Raw genomic sequence first — 20,949 nt, 5'->3', positions numbered from 1 at the left:
CTTCTCTAGGCTTGCGAACTATAAGCTCAATGTTCTTTGTTTATGGCTAGAGTCCTAATGAGTGAGTACATACCATATTCATCTTTTTGGGTCTGGGTTATCTAACACAGGATAGTGTTTTCTATTTCCAACCATTTGCATGCAAAATTCAAGATGTCATTATTTTTTACCGCTGAGTAGTACTCAAATGTGTATGTATTCCACACTTTCTTTATCCATTCTTCCATTGAGGGGCATCTATGTTGCTTCCAGGTTCTGGCTATTACAAATAATGCTGCTATGAACATAGTTGAACAAATGCTTTTGTAGTATGATTGGGCATCTCTTGGGTATATTCCCAAGAGTGGAATTGCTGGATCCTGAGGTAGACTGATTCCCAATTTCCTGAGAAACCGCCACACTGATTTCCATAGTGGTTGCACAAGTTTGCATTCCCACCAGCAATGAATGAGTGTACCCCTCACCCCACATCCTCTCCAGCATAGGCTATCACTGGTGTTTTTTATTTGAGCCATTCTGACAGGTGTAAGATGGTATCTCAAAATTGTTTTGATTTGCATTTCCCTGATCACTAAGGAGGTTGAACATGATCTTAAGTGTCTTTTGGCCATTTGAACTTCGTCTGATGAGAATTCTCTTTTCAGTTCAGTACCCCATTTTTTAATTGGGTTAAATAGAATTTTCATTCTAATTATTCTAAGAAATGTCCAGTTTCTTGAATTCTTTATAAATTTTGGAGATCAGACCTTTGTCTGATGTGGTGTTAGTGAAGATCTTCTCCCATTCAGTAGGAGGCCTTTTGTCTTAATGACAATGTCCTTTGCTTTACAGAAGCTTCTCAGTTTCAGAAGGTCCCATTTATTCACTGTTGCTCTCGTTGTCTGTGCTACTGGGGTTATACGTAGGAGGTGATCTCCTGTGCTCATGTGTTTGCAGTCTACTTCCCACTTTCTCTTCTATCAGGTTCAGTGTGGTTGGATTTATATTGAGGTCTTTAATTCATTTGGACTTGAGTTTTGTGCATGGTGATAGATATGGATCTATTTTCATCCTTCTACAGGTTGACATCCAGTTATGCCAGCACCATTTGTTGCTTTCTTTCTTCCATTGTATACTTTTAGTTCCTTTATCGAAAATCAGGTGTTCATAGGTTTGTGGGTTAATATCCGGGTCTTCGATTCTATTCCATTGGTCAACATCTCTGTTTTTATGCCAATACCAAGCTGTTTTGGGGTTACACTAACCAAGGAAGTGAACTATCTATTTGACAATAATTTTAAGGCTTTGAAGAAAGAAATTGAAGAGGACACCAGAAAATGGAAGGATCTCCCATGCTCTTGGATGGGTAGGATCAACATAGTAAAAATGGCAGTTCTACCAAAGGCAATCTATAAATTCAACGCAATCCCTATCAAAATCCAAACAAAATTCTTCACAGACCTTGAAAGAACAATAATCAACTTTATATAGAAAAACAAACAAACAAACAAAAAAAGATAACCAAAACAATCCTAAACAATAAAGAAACTTCCGGAATCATTACCATCCCTGACTTCAAACTCTATTTAAGAGAAAGTTTAATATCTAGGAAAGGATATAAATATTAGTTTATGATTCAAAATATATTTTGCTAAACACAAATAGTGTTTAGTTGTAATAGGCCCTCAGACCTTAGCACAATTGACGCCATGATGGAGTACCATTCAGGCCTTGGAACTCAACACATAGACAGCAATACCTGCCAAATGGAAAACAAAGACCGAATCCATCAAAGTCCGTAGTTCTGGGAAGGTCCCTAAATGTACTGACCTTCCTTTCTGGCTTCTATAGTTCTGTCTCTTGTTAACTGAAATATGTCAACCCAGCATGTGAATTTTTGTGCTTAAAAGTCCACCCTGAGAAAGGCTCAGACCTGCTCTTGGGTCCCACAGACCCAGTGTAGTCACAGGCCCACTAATAAAGACTTTCTATTGACTTGAACCCACGTCCAAGTAATCTTCTCTAGTGAATGCCTCTCAAGGAGTCATGTAAGTTAGTAACTCATTAGCTTGTAAATAATGATAACTCAAGAATATGGCCTATATCTATTAAAGAAATTAAATCAATACTAAAATTTCAAAACAGAAATCACCAGGCCCATATAAGCTCTTTTGTAATTCCTTGAAACATTTAAGAAAAAAATTGCATCAGTTATTCCTAGTATTTTTCAGAACACAGAAGCATATAGGATATACCCTAATTTATGAAACCAACATTATCTAATACCAAAGTAATGTAAATTATCCCAAAAAGAATACCACAGACCAGCAACTTTCCTGAATATACATGTAAAATCTTTCAAATTAGATATTAGCCAATCAAATCCAACAACGTTCAAAAATAATTACATTCCATGACCAAGAATTTATCTTTGCTATAAAAGACAAGTTCAATATTCAAAAATAATTCATGAAAAAAATTCAGGTAACCTATCACATAAATAGTCTTTAAAAACCATTTGAATATAGCAACAGTTGCATAAAAAAACATTTGGCAAAATCTAACACTACACATTCATCATTTTTTAAAAATGTCTATTATTTATTTATTTATTTATTTATTTATCATGTATATAATATTCTGTCTGTGTGTCTGCCTGCAGGCCAGAAGAGGATATCAGACAGATCTCATTTCAGATGGTTGTGAGCCACCATGTGGTTGCTGGGAATTGAACTCAGGACCTTTGGAAAAGCAGGCAATGCTCTTAACCACTGAGCCATCTCTCCAGCCCCATATTCATGATTTAAATTTAAAAGAGTAGGGCTGGAGAGATGGCTAAGTGGTTAAGAGAACTTTCTTATTCATGTGGAGAACTTGGGTTTGAGTCCCAGCACCTACAGGGTAGCTCATAGCCATCCACTGCTCCAGTTCTAGCGGACCTGATTCCTCTTCTGACCTCAGTGGGCACCAGGCATGCATATGGGATACATAGATACTTGCAGGCAAAACACACATACACATAAATTAAACCTAAAAACAATTATTTATATAAAAAAGGAACTTCCTCAACTTGATTTTTAAAAAAATCCACAGAATTGGTTCTCAACCTGTGGGTTGTGACCCCTTTGGGGTTTGATGGCCTTTTGACAAGGGTCACATATCAGATATCCTACACATTAGATATTTACATCACGAAGTAGCAATGAAAATAATTTTATGGTTGGGGTCATACCATGAGGAACTGTATTAAAGGGTTGCATCCTTAGGAAGGTTGAGGACCACTGCTCTACAGAATCCTACAGTTAGTATCACACTTAATGGTGAGAAACCGGAAGCATTCCCACTAAGATCAGATGTCCGCCCTTGCCACTGCTCTTCGCGACTGTATTGGAAATCCCAGCTAATGCAGCATAATGAGTAAAAATATAAAAAGTATTAAGAATGGGAAAAAAGAAAGAAAATAGTCTTTGTTTATAGGTAACTGTCTTAGTTAGAGTTTGTATTTCTGGGATAAAACACCATGACCAAAACAAGCTGGGGAGAAAAGGGTTTCTTTGGTTTACATGTCTACGTCATAGTCCATCACTGAAGGAAGTCAGGACCGAAACTCAAGCAAGGCTGGAGCCTGGAGGCAGCAGCTGATGCAGAGACCATGGAGGAGAATTGCTTATAGGTTTGTTCATCATAGCTTGCTCAGTCTGCTTTCTTATAGAACCCAGGATGGCACCACCTACAATGGGTTGGACCCTCGCACATTGATCCCTAATTAAGAAAATGACTTACAGACAGATATTATGGAAGGACTTTTTCAACTGAGGCTCCTTCCTCTCTGGTAACTCTAGATTGTGCCAACTGACATAAAACCAGGCAGTACAGAAACATAACTATCTATGTGTAAAATCTCCAATAATTAAAAAAAAACCTTCTGAAAATAGCAAGTGATGCACAGGTTAAAGGAAACAAGGCTAATTGCTAAAGTCAGTCTCTCCCCTAAATATATATCAGCAATGAAAAAACAGAAATTAAAAACAAAAACGTATCACCAGGTATATTAGCTTCCACATGAATGAAATAGCTATATCTAAATCTGACAGAGTTTATACAAGATCTAGATGTGGAAAACTAAATGGGGAAGCATTTTATGGGTGTGAGTAATAATATCTACCTAGTATTGTCAGGTGTCCTTCCCAGATTGCTCTGTAGACTCCATAAAATACCAATCTAAATGCCAGGAAGTGGTTTTACAGATTTTGGCAAACTCACTCAAAGGTTTGTATGGAGGACAGGAAGAGCCCTGCAAGTATAGGTGCTTGCCACCAAACAGGACAGCCTGAATTTCATTCCCTGGACCCACGTAGAGGAAGGAGAAGAGAAATGACTCCTGCAAGTTGTCCTCTGATCTCACAGTGCACACCATAAATACACAAAATAAACTGTTTAAGTTTGGATGAAAAGTCAAAAGACAGAATAGTCACTCTGCGTCAAAGAAGAAGTCAGAGGACTGACACTCTCCAACTTGGAAACCTGCTGTAGAGTTCTGAGGTCAGCGGCAAATTTGAAATATCTGAAATGAATACAAACTATCTCAGGAATGCAAACAGTGCACTGTTGTGGGCAGTGACACTGCTGGTCAGACTGTATGGTCTCCCCATACAACAGGGCCATCCCCTCTGCACTGGCTGACACAGCTCCCCATACAACAGGGCCATCCCCTCTGCACTGGCTGACACTGTTGGTCAGACACAGCTCCTGATGATACAACAGAGCCATCCCCTCTGCACTGGCTGACTTAGAGGCATGGGAGACCATATGGCAGCTATGCTGGCTAAAAATGGATGTATTTCTAGCCCGTTTCAGAGACTGCCTGAAACAACTCTTACTGTCCAAGGATGCTACTATTGACACACTTGTCGAAGGCAAGCAAAAGCCACCTCTGACTCCAGAGACTGCTGAGAAGGTGACCAATAGCCTGAATGTTGTCACACAAAAAGGCCTGTTGGGTGCCCTACAGCTTCCTGAACAAAGAATGAGTTAAACAAATTCTTCACATGTCAGCACGAGGAGTGTTGGCCCCACCCTCTCTAACTTTCAGGCACAAATCACAATGTTTGATGCTATTTCTTCATTTCTCTTATCACAATAATAACACAGTAGGAAATCTGTGCATTCATAATGGAGATGCTGGAAATTCCAGGTTCTATTTGAGACAAGCAATAAATGGATCAAAGATGGTTGGTGCAGGACAATTCTGTATTCTGTCAATTATGTTTTAAATAAGCACTCATTGGCCAGTAGCCAGGCAGGAAGTGTAGGCGGGACAACCAGACAGGAAGTAGAGGTGGGTCAATGAGAACAGGAGTTCCACTGTTCCTCTGGGAAGGAGGAAGCCCATTCCTCCACAGTCCTGTCCAGACACTGAAGAAGCAGGACGTGACCTGCCCCGCTGAAAAAGGTACTGAGTCATGTGACTAACATATACTAGCATAATGGGTTAATATAAGTTATAAGAGTTAACAAGAAGCCTGAGCTAATGAGTCAATCAGTTTATAACTTATGGAGACCTCTCTGTGATTTTCTTTGGGGCTTACTGACTGTGGGAACTGGGCAGGACAGAAACCCCAACAAGCAGGCCCTCATGTTACAGATGGTGTCTTAGCTAGGGTTTCTATTGCTGGAAAGAAACACCATGACCACAGAACCTCTTACAAAGAAAAACATTTAGTCTCTGAGGCTGACTTAGTTTCATAGGTTTACCATTATTGTCTTAGTGGGTGGCATGCTGACAGACATGGAACTGGAGTTAATACATCTTGACTTGCAGGCAACAGGAAACAGTCTGTCTCACTAGGTGTGACTTGAGTATATGAGACCTCAAAGCCCCTGCTCCACAGTAACACACTTCTAACAAGGCCATACCTACTCCAACAAGACCTAATAATGCCTCCTAATAATGCCACTCCCTATGGGCATTCAAACACATGAGTCTATTCAGACTACCACAGATGGTCTTACCAGCAAATAGTACTGAAACTGACTATCAACTTTTTTGTTTGTTTGTTTTTTGTTTCTTCGAGACAAGGTTTCTCTATGTAAAAGCTCTAGCTATCCTGGGGCTAGCTCTGTAGACCAGGCTGGTCTGTTTGCCTCCACTTCCTGAGTGCTGGGATTAAAGGCATGTGTCACCACTGCCCAGTGGTGCACCTAGACAAATGCATCTACACAAAGATCTTAAGCATATCATAGAACTCAGTATAAGATACAAAACTATGACATTCCAAGAAGACAACATAGGGTAACATGTAGGTAACCCTGGGTACAATGAGAGTGTTATAGATACAACATCAATGACACAATCCATAAAAAAAAAAAACGGTAAATTAGAAATCAATGAAACTTAAAACTTCTGCTCTAAGAAAGTCAATGTCAAAGGACTAAGAACACAAGACAAAGAATAGGGAAAAAAATGAGCAAGACATAAAAGGCTGTTATTCACAAAATATGAAAAACTCTTAAAACATAATAGTAAGAAAACAAACAGCCCAAGTCTTAAAATGAGCACAAAATCCAAACAGACATCTCACTCTAGAAGACACACAGATTCAAGGAGCATGTGGACAAATGGCCGCCGTCATCTGACAGTAGGGACTTTCACAGGAAAGCATCCGTGAAACACGGCTATTGAGACAGCAAAATCCAAACCACTGACATCAAATACTGGGAGGATGTGGAACAAGAGCTCATGTTCAGTGTTGGACGCCTGTAGAAAAGTCCAGCTAGGGAGATGACGTGCTAATTACATATTAAATTAAACAGCTTTCCACATGGGTCAGCAGCCGTGCTCCTCAGCATTTACCCAAAGGAACTGAAAACTTTCATCCTCAGAAGCCTGCATAAGGAGACTTAGCTCAGCTTTACTAACAGCTACCCTGAACTGGAAGCAACCAAGATATCCTTCTGTAGAAGAATGGACAAACTGGGGGATTAGGATAGCATGTTATTGTTTAGCACAAACAAGAAAAGTATCTAGACATGTGGAACCTCAAAGACATTGAGTGAAAGAAGCCATCTGGAGACCTACAGTAAGATCCCGACTACGGAACATTCTAAAAAGGGAAAAAAAAAACTCTGAGGCAGTAAAAAGACGAGTGCAGGTTTGCCTGACAGTGGTGGTCAGCAGTGTTTAGAGGAAGGCAGGCTGCACAAGAAGGGCACAGAAAGATGTGAGAGCTGTGAAGCCATGCATGGCATCCAATAGCAGATAAATACCAGCACACTCTTGCAGAAAACAAGTCAACAGTGAGTCTGGGGTAATAACTGTCAACAGAGCCTCAGGACTCTTCACAAATACAGCGTTATGTTGTGGGATGTTGATAATGAGGGAGTTGCCCATGTCCATCCCAAAAGTGTATGGGAATTCTGAGTACTCTCAATTTTGTCATGAAACTCAGACCACTCTAAAAGATACTCATTATTAAAGTGCTGTGATACGCACAGTCACACCAGTGATCTCAATAAGCAAAGGAAATCAGAGCAACAGCTGTGTGGCTCCATTTCCAGTCTCTAACTTACAACATTCAACTTCATTTTTTTTAACTTTACAAGAAAAGACATGAAAGTGATTGTGTAGAAAGAATACTTCAAGTTTTGAATTTTAATCCCTTCTGAAGCTAGTGGTACGCAGCTTCTCTCTGGAGAGGCTGGCCCTTGCCCACTCCCACCCTGCCTGTCAACGACAACCACAAGACAAACCAGCACAGCATGTGCTGCCACAGGATGGTGTCAAGCTGGCTGTCTGGAGAAAATCTCCCTGCCATCCTTTCAACATACTCTGTACAGCAGGGTTATCAAGATAGAGCTCACTGTGAACCAAGGAACCAAATTTCATCAACAGCAATAACAAATACATAATATTTATCTAGAGCCATGGGGGAGGGTGACTGATGGGGAAGAGGAAATTTAGAGTTGCTAGAAATGCCCTGTGTTTTTATGATGACACAAATTTATTAAACTATATATTTAACAGGGCATCTTATTATATATTATGGTTATCTATGGGAAATATTCTGTAGGACATAGGGAGATGGCTGTCAGTAATTCTGGTATCAGCACAGATGGATATCTCAGGCCATTGTTTGCTTTTCTGGGCTTGAAGGCTGGGGAACAAAGCACAGGATCACATCCAGGGCCTGGAACATGAGGAAAGTCCTCTACCAGCTATACACTGCTTTTGTTGTTGTTGTTTTGTTGCTTTCTGCTTTTTCAAGACAGTCTTACTATATAGCCCTGGTTGTCCTAGAATTCACTATGTAGACTAGACAGGCCTCACAGAGATCTCTGCCTCCCGAGAGCTGGAATTAAAGGCATGTATTTCTAACTTTCAAAGACAGCAAGATTTCCCTATATGTATAAAATCTTCAGTACAATAATAATGTTAATATTTCCAAGGAAGCAGGAAACAGAAAATGAGACTTGTTTTTCAGCAGCAGATGAAAAGACAAAATAAATACTGGGATTTTAAAAATATTTTTTTGTCATGTTGCAAAATCATGTTCTCTACATTAAAGGACCCATGCACAGGAAATTTGCAAAATCATAGCCATTCCTTTTATTAAGATATAATTTAAACTCAATTTATGTGATTGGGATAGACTGTCAGAATACGTCATAGATGAAGAATTGGTGATGAATTTTGAAAATACACCTCTGTTTATTTCAAAGAGAAGTTTAAAATTGGTATCCTTAACTCATAAGATTGTTCTAAAATTTCTTCCTGTGTGCCCATCAACATACTTCCTCAGACTGATTTTCTTTGTTATGATGCTTTTAACCAAAATTATGAGAGTAGGTTAGCTACATTCTCCAACTAGGGTGGCCACCAATTCAACATAGATTAAGCAACAAAGCAAATTGGTTGGTCACAATAAAGACTTTGAAAATGAACATATTAATACAAAGTGTTTATAAAATGTGTGTACACAGTACAGTAAATATACAATGTATGGGTCAGAGAGATGTCACAGAGGATAAAACTGCTAGCCGAGCAAGCAGGCAGAGCCCAGTTCAATTCCCAGAACCCATGGAAAAGCCAGATGCAATGCTCCACACCTGTAATCCCACAGTCCTATTTTGAGATGAGAGATAAAGACAGGAGACCCATGCAGCAGCTCAGGAGCCAGCACAGCAGCAGAAATGACCAGAAAACAAGTGAAAGACTGGAACCGACTATCATCTAACCAATTGTTCCATCTGCCACACTCATCATGACATGCACATGCGTGCACACCCACACGCCCACATCCTTTGAGAACATACATACGTGCCTGTGTACACACCTTCAGTAAGCGTCGTCTCTCGTTTCATAGTTCCACCCCTTTCCTGTTCTATTCCTCTACAGAGAAAGTCTTTTCCTTATTCTGCTTGTATTTGCACAATGGCAGACATATAGACCAACAAAGCAGAATACAGAGCCCCTGATAAACGTAAGCATACATGGTCAAATGAGTTTTAGCAAGGCTGCTCCAGCAATACAGTGGGAAGTGATACTCTCACCAACAAACACTGCTGGGAAAACTGGACACCGTAAGCTAGAGGCTGAAACTGGAGCTTTGTCCCACACTAAACACAAAGAAATCACCTTAAAATGGATTAAAGATCTAACCAAGACTGGAAACTAAAACCCTAGAAGAAACCTGGGATGTAATCTTTACCACACTGGTCTTGGTGACCTTTTCTCGGCTATAACAACAAAAGCACAAACAACAAAGGCAAACCCAGGGCTGGGAACGTGGCTCCCTAGCACACCCAAGGCTGTGGATTCAATTCTCAGAGCCAGGAAAACACAAAAACTGACAAGTATTCTGTTTACGTTTAATAAGTGCTATTTTTTTTAAAAAGTACAGACTGTTTGATTATAGAAAAATGGGCTTATGTTTATTTGCCATTTTAGTCTTTCATAAAATAATTTTTAATAAATTTTTAAAGGATGAGAGTATTTAGATCTATTTATAGTATTTATGGTTAGAATTGGAAGTGAGTCCTGCAGCATGCAGCCTTCCTTGGAGCTCACCACGCAGAGGTCCCAGTGGCGCCTTTCCCTACACTTTCCTTCCCTGTAATCCTGAGTGTGTGCCCTTGTTTTCTTGGCAGTGGGGGAGGTCTACACAGAAGAATTCTAAAGCAGCTTAAGAAAAGGCTGGCAAACCAGTTCCTGCTGTTTGGACTGTGCTGCCACCTTGTGGCCATTTTAATCTACAAACCCAAACTAGAAGATTCACCTTTTGCCCCCACTTCCACCCTCTCGAGAGGGTTCATGTAGTCCAGATTGTTCTAGAACTCCCTACATAGCCAATAATAGCCCTGAACTCCTCCTGATCCTCGATTGTAGGCCTGCTCCACCTGACTTCCCGCACTCTTAGGTCTTCCTTTCCTTCCAGGCCAACAATTCCTTTCTACCTTTCTCATTAAAATACCTAGAGAGCTAGCTCCCCAAAGCCTACTGCCCTCTGCCCTTCCTCACTTCAGACCTGCCTTTTAAATTTGGGTTCAGTTTCCAGGTGAGTTACTACTACTTCATATATGTGAGCACTGACAATGTCGACCAAGCTGCAACACAGAACAGATCATGTCATTAATTAGGCAGTGTGCTCAAATAAAAGTTAATAACGCAAGCAATAAAACTATAAATTACTTCTGTCACCCCAAAAGAGCAATACATCCTATGCGGCCTTTAGCAACCATGGCCATCTTGGCTATACCCCAAATCAGACCGCCAGAACACTGATGTATTCAGCTGAGTAAAGGTCTTTGTAAATGTAGATTTTATAATCTTCATTCCAATTACATATTTCATTTTTATGTGGATAATACACACAGTTCGTCAGAATGAAGATGAGACACAGCAGCTGGGCTAAGACAAAAGCTTCTCCCTTCTGGTAGGTGACCACTGGACATCAGAGGTGGAGGCAGGGGAATCACAGGTTGCAAGCCTAGTGATGGCAGCAGTGAGCAAGCGAGGCCCTATCTCAAGGACCCACACCCAAAGTCATGCTCTGATCTGCACACAGGTACCACGACACCCACGCTCCTGCAGGGGAGGAGAGTGGGGAAGCAGGGTGGGGGGAACCTTTGCAGTAAAAGTAGAACTGGAGGATAGAATGTTAAATAACTCACACAAAAAGTCAAATATTTTATGTTCTCACATGTCAAGGTTTAGGAGACTGTAAAATTGGAGTCCCCCAAAGTCTGGGGAATGCAAGGAAAGGAGTATGGTGAGGGCTGACAAAGGACAGGGTATAGTTAGATGAAAGGACCGATCGCTGGTGTTCTACAGCACAGCACAGCTAACCACGGTTAGCAGCAATTAATTGTGTGCTGCAAAATTGTGTGGGGATTTTGAATTTCCCAATACAAAGAAATAATAAAGACTTGAAGTGATGGTTATACCAATTTGCCTGATCATTACACATAAGTATGTTCCACTGTTATGTGATAATTAGAATTTTAATATATATTTTTAATATAGTTGAACTTCCTAAAAACCACCCTAATACATAACTGATTGGTATTACAAGGTTCCTATTTCCTGCAGTTTAACTTTCTCTAGGATTTGATTACTGCGTAAACAACCCAGCCCTGAAGGCGATGACACACACGGGGCGACTGTACAGAGACAGTGGGGCGTGTTACCTCCTTTTTCTACCTCCACTGAGCCTCTTGCACAGCTAATACTTTTTTATTATATAAGCATCCTAACAGCTTTCTGAAATATCACTTTTTAAAGTAATTTTTTGAGATAAGGTCTCACTCTGTAGCCCTGGCTAGCACGGAACTTGCTACAAGGCTAACCTCCAATTCGCAGAGCTCTGCCATACTTCACCCGCTCTCCAAGTTCTGGATTAAAGGCGTATGCCACCACGCACAGGTTTGTTTTTTTTTTAAGTAATATTGTATAGAGTGGTACCATTTATTAGAGTTAAGCAGAGGATGAGCTACGAGAATCAACTTCCAGTCTTATGTAAACTCATTCAGTGAGGAGCTGCTCAGAACACAAAAGCAAAAGCAAGCAGGGCAAAAGGTAGGGTAGGATGAGGTGCAGCAGCTCGTGTGCCCAGGATGCCAGGCAGGGACAGCAACTGGAGAGCGCTCGCTGAGGGCTGAGGAGCGCACCAGAGACCCTCAGAAAGCACAGACCCCAAGGAACCCATGGCTGAGAGAGGGCTGCTGGCAGTGGCCACTAAAGTCTGACAACGGAAGTGTGTTACAAATGACACCAGTTAGCACCTATGCTCTAAAGCTGTCAGCAGTAACAACAGACACACACAGCATCCCACTTACTCATTCAAGTAGCCTGGGGAAGAACAAGGGGGAAAGAATGCAATGGGTCACAGTGACCCATGGTGTCTGAGACCAGGGAGAAAGTGAAGAAGGATGACGGGAGAAAGGCCACTGCTGCAGCAGAAGCAAAGCTTGTCTGAAAATGAGGGAGCCACACATACAAGGAGCAAGAGTTTCCCAGGGAACTTCTTAGAGAATTTCTGTAACTCATTTAGACAAAATCAAGAACTCCTCTTTGGGGCTAGGGAGATGACTTAAGGGTTAAGAGCACTTGCTGCTCTTGCAAAAGACCTAGGTTTTGTTCGCAGCATCCATATGGATGCTCACAATGGTATGTAACTGCAGTTCCAGGAGTTCAAACTCACCCTTCTTGCTTCCTCAGATACTGTATGTACATCGTACATATACAAACAAGCAGGACAAAATTCTCATACATATAATAAATAAATCCTTTTTATGTTACAAAAAAAGGGATCCCTTTGTGGAGTGTGGGTCCATTTGTCCAAACTGGACAAAGAAGTTAAGTCAGTTTAATGTCACAGAAAGGCAAACCTCTCAAGCAGTGGCCTCTAGCACCTGTACAGACAACAGAACCCCCAAATACTGTCCACGCAGTGAGCCTGCCACAGCTATTCTAGACGTGAGAGAGAGGGCTGAGAAGAGGACCTTAGATTTTATTCTTACAGTCACAGGGAGAAAAAAATTCAACACATTCATTTAAACAGTTAGATTTCACCCTTCTATGCAGACTGGAATAAGCAAGCAGACATGTATATTTTCATCTTTGGAACAGGTGGTTTGCTATGCAAATAAAGTAATAAGTGTCAGAGCCGTATCCTAGCAGTAGCTACTTTCCAAACGTTACCATGGCACCAATTCAACAGTGTTCTTAGAGGCAGCCACACCTCAGCTAGGACTAACTTGGGCCAGAAAAGTTCAAGGAACTAATAGAAACTGCAAAAGAGTCCTGATATTGTATCAGAGGAGATCCTTTATGGCACAAATGCCCTCTGAATCTACGGGCATGGGGCCTCAAGGAGGAAACAAAGAAGATGGACCGGTGCCTCTGACACCTGGAGTGTGATCCAAGCCTGGAGACAAAGCAGTGGTAATTATAACCGCTAACATTTGTTTTTAGCTCCGAGCAGATTGCGCACAGATTGGGGGGCAAACTCTATTCTCCAATTACTCCAGAGCAAACTGTGCCTCAGCACCAGTCGCTGGAGCCTAGCTGGCTGAAAGGAGAGCAGACCCTCCTCACAGTGTGGTTCGTTTATGTTAAACTGAGGAAGTCTGTCCTCCCATGGCCACAGGCCAGGGCCACTCGCCACTGGATGTGAGAGGAAGAATCCTCCAGCAGGCTGGGTTCCCCACATCTCTCAAGCTTGCTACCAACAATCTGCTCCCCAGATGGCAACACACATGCCCCAAGCACAAACAAGGCAGTGGGGAGAAGGACCAAGTAGAGGTGGCACAAGTAGCCAGGGACACAAGTTCACTGGCTTGTGAGCCAGTCAAGGCTACTGAGGTAGCCCTGGATAGGAAAAAACAAAGAGGCAGATAACAAAAATGATCGATATTAGTAGTGTGTAATCAATAACAAATTCATACGATCAATCTTGAGTTCTATAAAAGCTTAAAGGAAATGGCGCTCTTTCCTTCAGGCTGGTGAAAGGACAGACAGCTGTCACTGAAGCCATTAACAAGAGCAAAATTTCACAGCTCACTCGTTTATATAAAAGCCATCGGTCTCTAAGATTGCCTTCATGTACTAATGCGCTGTGTCTGGCTAAGATTGAAACACAGGCAGGAGACGGGTAGAAATAACCATGTTTGGGAAAATACTCAGGAGTTTCCATGTTGCTGCCTCTTTTGTAAAAGACACTAAAGACCTTATCCAGGTGGTGGTGGCCTACACCTTTAATCCCAGCACTTGGGAGGCTGAGGCAGGTGAATCTCTTGTGAGTCTGTGGCCAGCCTGATCTACAAAGAGAGTTCCAGGACAGCCAGGACTGTTGTGCAGAGAAACCCTGTCTCAAAGAAGAAAGACTAAAGAACTCCTACTTTCCTAAGGGCATTTATAGGAATACTTACTTCCTCACACCAGCTTAAAAATGATAATGAAGGCAGAAAAGGCCTTCTTAGTATTTTTTCATATCATTTAAGAAACAAAACACTGATACATAAAGGAGAAAAGAAACATCTGTATCAGTTTATCTTCCAATTGCTGATGGTGTCACTATTCTTTCCAGTCTGTTCTTTTTAAGTCTATGTGTAGCATGCTTGTGTTTATGTCTGTTCATGTTGTGTGGGTATGTGCTGGGGGCATGTATGCATCTGCCTGTCCAAGAGTGTGGCAGCCTGGCGCTGACCTCTGTCTTCCTCAATGGCGCTCCACCTTTACTTTTTTGGAGACAGGCTCTCCTACTGAACCTGGAGCCTGCCATTTTGGCTAGTCTGGATAACCATCTTGCTCCCGGATTCTCTTTCTTGTCTCCCGCGAGTTTCAGGATTACAAATGGGCTGCCGTGCTTTTATGTGGGTTCTGGAGATCCAAACTCCCCAGTCCTCTCATTTGCCCAGCAAGCCATCTCCCCAGGCCACCTGCTTGGCTTTCTGATACATATTTGTTATACAGAGCACGAAACCATGCTTTAGGTCTTCTTTTTTTTTCCCTTGTACTGTGTCACTAATTTTTCTCTGGTGGGTTGGGATTGTAATAGGAGTAGTGAACTAGATGTCACTCAGTAGGGACCCACACTAAAGGCACAATATTTAAGTGTACAAATTTAGGCTTAGTCTTAAGCTTTGCTAGCAGGTGGACTGACATGTAGGATTAACAGGAAATAGTCTTAGGTTCCAAGAGATCTGTCCTCTGCCAAGGATTAGAACCAGCTTCCCAGGGCAAAGCTATTCCAAGGACTCGGAACCTTAAAGGGCAGGAATTATGCTGCACCAGAAAAATGAAGTCCTTAAAAGGAAGCTAAAGCAAACATCCAATCCTGTGAATTAAAGTAACTTCAGAGATGAACAAATATCTACAGAGCAGGTCAGGTGTGGCGCAGACCTTTATTCCCCTACTCAGGAAGCAGACAGACCTCTGCAGGTTTAAAGCCAGCCTGGTCTATACAGTAGGTTTCAGGTCAACCAGAGCTACATAGAGAGACCTGGTCAACACAAACAAACAAAAACTACAGTCCAAAGTCTGTGGTGCCAGAGTTACTGAAGGAATGTTAGCCTTTGGATAATGGTAGCATTAACAAAGCCATACTTCACCCTCAGCTAGCCTGAGGTTTTGAAAATATTTTCCACTCAGGACAAAATTCTCATAGGAAATCCAGAGATTTCATCTGGTCAAATAAAGCAGTGTCCGAGCATATTTGAACTGTGAAGTCAGATTGCTGGAGAAGGTAAAATGATATGAAAGCCTGAGACCATAAGTTTGGATTCCCAAGAGTTATGTATAAAGTCAGCCATTGGAGGCACACACCCATGAACCCGGAGCTTGTCAGAAGGCAAAAACAGATCCCTGAACCTTTCGGGTAGTCAACCCAGCAGAAGGTGTAGAAACATCAAGCTGTAGGCGCAGGGAAAAGACCTGTCTCTAAATAAATAAATAAGATTAAAGTCAATAAAGAAAAATATATGAAGCCAATCTCTGGCCTTCGTAGGAGTAAGCCAGTTGAATACGCACTGACACACATGCATACACATATAACACAGAGAGAAAAAAAATAAAATAAACTGAGAAAACATGGCATTAAAATGTTTCCATATGAGACACAATAATAAATGACTGAGCTGTGAAGCCATTAAAGCAAATATATTTTTCACTTTTCAAAGTCTAAGTGAAAAATGTATTTCGATGAGATGATGAGTTTCCTGTATTTTCTCCTTTACCTATTTCTTCTGTCTGGGCAGGGTTACATGTAAACAACAAAGCAATAACAATAAGCTTCATCTGTGGTGTATGTCTATAATTTCTACCACTCAGGAGGCTGGGGCAAGAGGGTTCCAAATTCAAAGCTAGCTTGGAACACATATTAAGTTCAAGGACAACAGGGACCATTTAATGATACTCTGTATTAAAATTTTTCTTAAAAAGTGGGGCCTGGAATGGTGGTGAATGCCTATATTACAGCACCGAGGAAGCAGAGGCAGGGAGCTCAGGAGTTCAAGGTCATTCTTGGCTACAACCAATTTTAAGGCCACTCAGGGCTACAGGAGATTTTTATCTCAAACCTTTATCCCCCATAAAACTAGAATCTGAAAAAAGGTTGTGTATATAGCTCAATGGTAGCACTTCCCCAGTAATACGACCAATCAATCAATAAGTAAGTACTAGAGAAAGTATGAGGACTTTCCAATTATGCTTAATGAAAAAAGCTTTCCTGAATACAAAAATTAATCACACAGCAAAGACTCGCCATATGAAAATGTAGAATTTGGTGCAATTAAATAACAGCATTGGGGGACTGCTCAAAGTATATTATATGCTCGCATGAAAATGACCTTATGTAACCCTGTGTAATAACAAGAAAAATAAATTAAAAATAAAACACAAACATAATCAAAAACCTATATAAATAATTTATATATATATACACAAAGATACACACAAATGCATACGCTTTGTTTTTCAACACAGGGTTTTTCTGTGTAGCCCTGGCTGTCCTGGAACTTGCTCTGTAGACCAGGCTGGCCTTAAACAGAGATCTACCTGCCAGCTCTAAAATATTTTAAAGATTTGCTTATTTCCATTTGGTATACAGGTGTTCTGTATGTATGTATGCATACCAAATGTGTACCTGGTGCCCAAATAGACCAGAGGAGAGCATTAAACACCCTGGAACTGGTTTTACAGTTATGAGCCACCATGTGGATGTTAGGAACTGGTAGATCCTAGGTACTCTGGAAAAGCAGTAAGTAATCCTAACCACTGAGAAATCTGAATAAATGACAAACAGAAGATTCTTGATGCATAAGAGCTCTTGCAAATCAATAAGAAAAGCATTAGGTTTAAATGAAGATAAGGGATCAAGAATAGCTCATGGAAGCATAACAGTTATAGACCAATAAGCAAGTAAAATATACATTCAGGTTTACTAAGAATAGAAAAGGTATACATCACAACAACCAAATGACACCAAGACACACTTTCTCAAGTCTGCAAGCCAATAATGACTGCTAGGACTCAGTAAGATCAATTAGTCTTCCTAGGAAACAACTTGACAAAAATCAACCCTAATACTATGACTTAATAATAATCTACACTAAATAAGACGAATCAGATACAGAAACAATTTACTTATAAAATATTCATCAAGATGCTATTAATATTTAGAAGAGGCAAAACTTGAATTTTATAGTTATACAGTAAAATTCTAAATAACCATGAATATTGCTTTCTGAAGTAATTTTACTACCAGAGGAAAATTCTATGATGCACTGCAAGTGAAATAAGGTTATAAATCATGACCTGTAGAATGCAGAAGATAGAGAGGCTAGAAGATCAGACCTATAACCAGTAAATAAGTGAACACAAACTGGTGGGGTTTTTTTTTCTGTATCAGTACATGCAATTATTCTCTACAAGAAACACATGGTACTTATGCAATAATTTAAAATGCTTTAACAACTACATCATAATGCCTTAGGTAAAATAATAATAATTTGAGAAATATTTTTAAAAGAATGGCCATTATTGCTTAAGGATCTCAACATTTGGGATTGAACACCCCAGGAACCACCACATTCAGATAAGAGTAAAGGGAAGAAATCACAAATGAAACGAAAGCCTACTTATTTCTTTGGGTTTTCACAAGTAGGGATCACCAAGATGATATGGGACTTGTACTGTTGCCACAAAGAGCTAATTTTGGTTGAGTCATTCATGTCTGGCATATAGTAAAGCATTTGATATTTAATATATATATGTGTGTATATATATATGATATTATTCGATCCCAAGACAACCTTATGAGTATGTCATATGATCATCTTGGCAGACAGGGAAGCTGTGGCTCCAGAGGCTAAAGGACTTACCAAAGTCCCCTAAGCTGGGAGGCAGAACAGTTCAGCCCTGAAGAGAGATGGTTTGTTTCTAGTCCTTACTGTTAATCCATTTGCTCTAAAGACAGGGAATCCATGAAACAGGTAAAGCTGTATTCTGCATTTCTCTTTAGTCTCCCTCACCACCACCTGTCAGAACCTCAATGAGGAGAAATGAATCTTGAGCCCTGTAATCCACTCATACACCTCACCTTTAGGCTCCCATGTGCCTGAATAGCAATGGTTGATTATGCTGGAAAACTAGGGCTTAGTAACTCTATGCATTGTCTTCAGTTCTTCCTGTTACCATTTTATGTCTAACTTCTCTTCCTTGTTTAGCTCTGCAGCTAGAAGACAATAAAATGAGCAATGGAGCCACTGTATGAGGAGTATCTAACACATGGTGGAACCATTGTCAAACCTTATTACTGGCTAAGCTTCTCTCTAGATTGCACCAAATGTCCTTACCACATTCGGACAGGAGAAGAAGCAAGAGTTCCCTACACAGAATTTCAGCAGATTTTTGGATTCCCATGGTCAACATACCCTCAAGCAAAACATCTCACATTTTATGAGCTGAGAAGTTCCTCTGGAAACCTGATACAAAAGGGTCATGCTAGCAACTGCACTGGGAATCACAACCACCCAGAATCAATGCTATTTGAGAGGAACGGCTACCTTGACTCAGTCATATCTCATAACAACAACATCAGACATATCATTCTGTATTCCAGCCACTCCCCTTGTAATGAGGCTAACCACTGCTGCATCAGCAAAATGTACAACTTCCTGATGATGTGTCCAGATGTCACTCTTAGTATTTTCTTCTCTCAGCTCTATCATACCGAGAACCAGTTTCCTACCGCGACATGGAACCGTGAGGCTCTTCGGAGCCTGGCCAGCTCATGGCCCCAGGTCACTTTGAATCCAATAAGTGGTGGCATTTGGCATTCTATTCTCGACAATTTTGTTAGTGGTGTCTCGGGATCAACTGCTCTCCAGCCTTTTACAGCTGGGAGAATACTGGCTGACAGATACAATGCTTACGAAATAGACTCCATAACGGGAGTCAAGCCTTATTTTATCGATGTTCTTCAGAGCCAGCGAAAAGAGAATCAGAACATAAAAGTTGAGGTGGCTTTTGAAAATCACCCCTTAAACAATGTTGATCCTGGACAGCCCATCCTGTGTCAGGACCGCAAGACTCCTGTTGTTTCCATGCTGGTACCTTACAGAGATCTCCCGCCGATCCATGTGGGTCAGAACGCACAGAAACCCAGGAATGTGCTAAGACACTTGCATATGCCTCGACTGTCATCAGTTGAGGCCAAAGACCTTAGAAAACCTCCCTTGGCCAGGCCAGTGGAGGTACTGGAAGCCACAAATGGGTCTGGAAGCAGCAAAGAGGAAAATGAAGAGAACAAAAAGAAATGGAAAAAATAAACTTTATGTTATCAAGCCAAACATTTGCTAAAGGATTTAGTAGACAGATAAAAAAATTGGACATTCTGTCTTCTAGGTCTAACTGAGGTGGAGATAAATTGATATAATAAAAGTAAAACCTGATTATCTACTATAACAACTACTATAAGGATACTATTTTAACATAATCCAAAATGTTGACATAAGCAACTTTGTCTCTTTCTGGAAGTAAAAGTAACAAAAATAAATGCTTTTATATTATTATTATATTTTGTGTATGTATATGGGTATTTTGTCTTACATCATGTGTGTACAGTGTCTTTGGAGGCCAGAAGAGGACATCAGATCCCAAGACTGGAGTTACAGGTGGTTGTAAGCTGCTATGTGAGTGCTGGGAAGTGAACCAGCCAGTGCTGTTAACTGCTGAGTCCTCTTCCCAGTCCCAATATAAATGTTTTGAGGCAGAAAAGGAGTGTCTCTACTCTAGCCAACCCACACCATTCTTCCAAAAAGGACACGAACAAAATAACTTCCTGAACTGGTTTCAGTATGAAAATACTCTGTAAAATTAGAGAGTACCCAATGTTACTGACACCAAATGCCGTGTCGGGGTCAAACAGTGATTTTCCATTGATTGTTGATGTGGTCAGAAGATTTTTGGGCAGCCCATAATTTTCTAAAGTGATTCAAAATTGTTTTGTGTGAGTAAAAGCTCTTCTGCAAATTGAGTACATATTGCTACAAAAATTGATTTTTTTTGAAACCTAGCCAGCTACTCAACTTGATCTTTCTGACTCAGAGCTCTTACTCCTGAGATTATAAAAGTAAGATGATTGACTCAGAGCTCTTACTCCTGAGATTATAAAAGCAAGATGATGTGTGAGAGTTGTTAAAGATGTCCTCCATCATGTACCATACCAAACTCCACACCACTCTTGATGACTTCTAAGGTTATTTCCTTATCTCATCAAGATAGCAATTTCCTGTAGGGTACTCTAAATCAATCAAGTTCTCCCCCCCCCTTCTCTCTCTCTCTCTCTCTCTCTCTCTCTCTCTCTCTCTCTCTGTCTCCTTCTCCTTGGTGTGGAGTTCCCCTCTATTTGATATGAATATGTTTTATTATCACTGGTTAATAAATAAGCTGCTTTGGCCTATGGCAGGGGG

General features: G+C 40.7%; 2 protein-coding genes across 3 annotated transcripts in view; one reads left to right on the top strand and one right to left on the bottom strand.

Annotated features, from left to right (window-relative positions):
* The window catches only part of Rgl1 (ral guanine nucleotide dissociation stimulator like 1), a 255,495-nt gene that overhangs the window by 224,861 nt on the left and 9,685 nt on the right, over positions 1–20,949 (bottom strand). The gene's annotated exons all lie outside the window — the stretch shown is intronic.
* On the top strand, positions 13,200–20,054 carry Apobec4 (apolipoprotein B mRNA editing enzyme catalytic polypeptide like 4). The gene is made up of 2 exons (XM_048431069.3): positions 13,200–13,420; positions 18,703–20,054. Exon 2 carries the CDS (start codon positions 18,733–18,735, stop codon positions 19,804–19,806), a length of 1,074 nt encoding a protein of 357 aa, XP_048287026.1. The 5' UTR covers positions 13,200–13,420; positions 18,703–18,732; the 3' UTR covers positions 19,807–20,054.

Source organism: Myodes glareolus, chromosome 5 (assembly GCF_982192425.1).
Source record: "Myodes glareolus chromosome 5, mMyoGla1.1, whole genome shotgun sequence".
Taxonomy (NCBI): domain Eukaryota; kingdom Metazoa; phylum Chordata; class Mammalia; order Rodentia; family Cricetidae; genus Myodes; species Myodes glareolus.
This window is presented reverse-complemented; position numbering and strand designations above follow the sequence as displayed.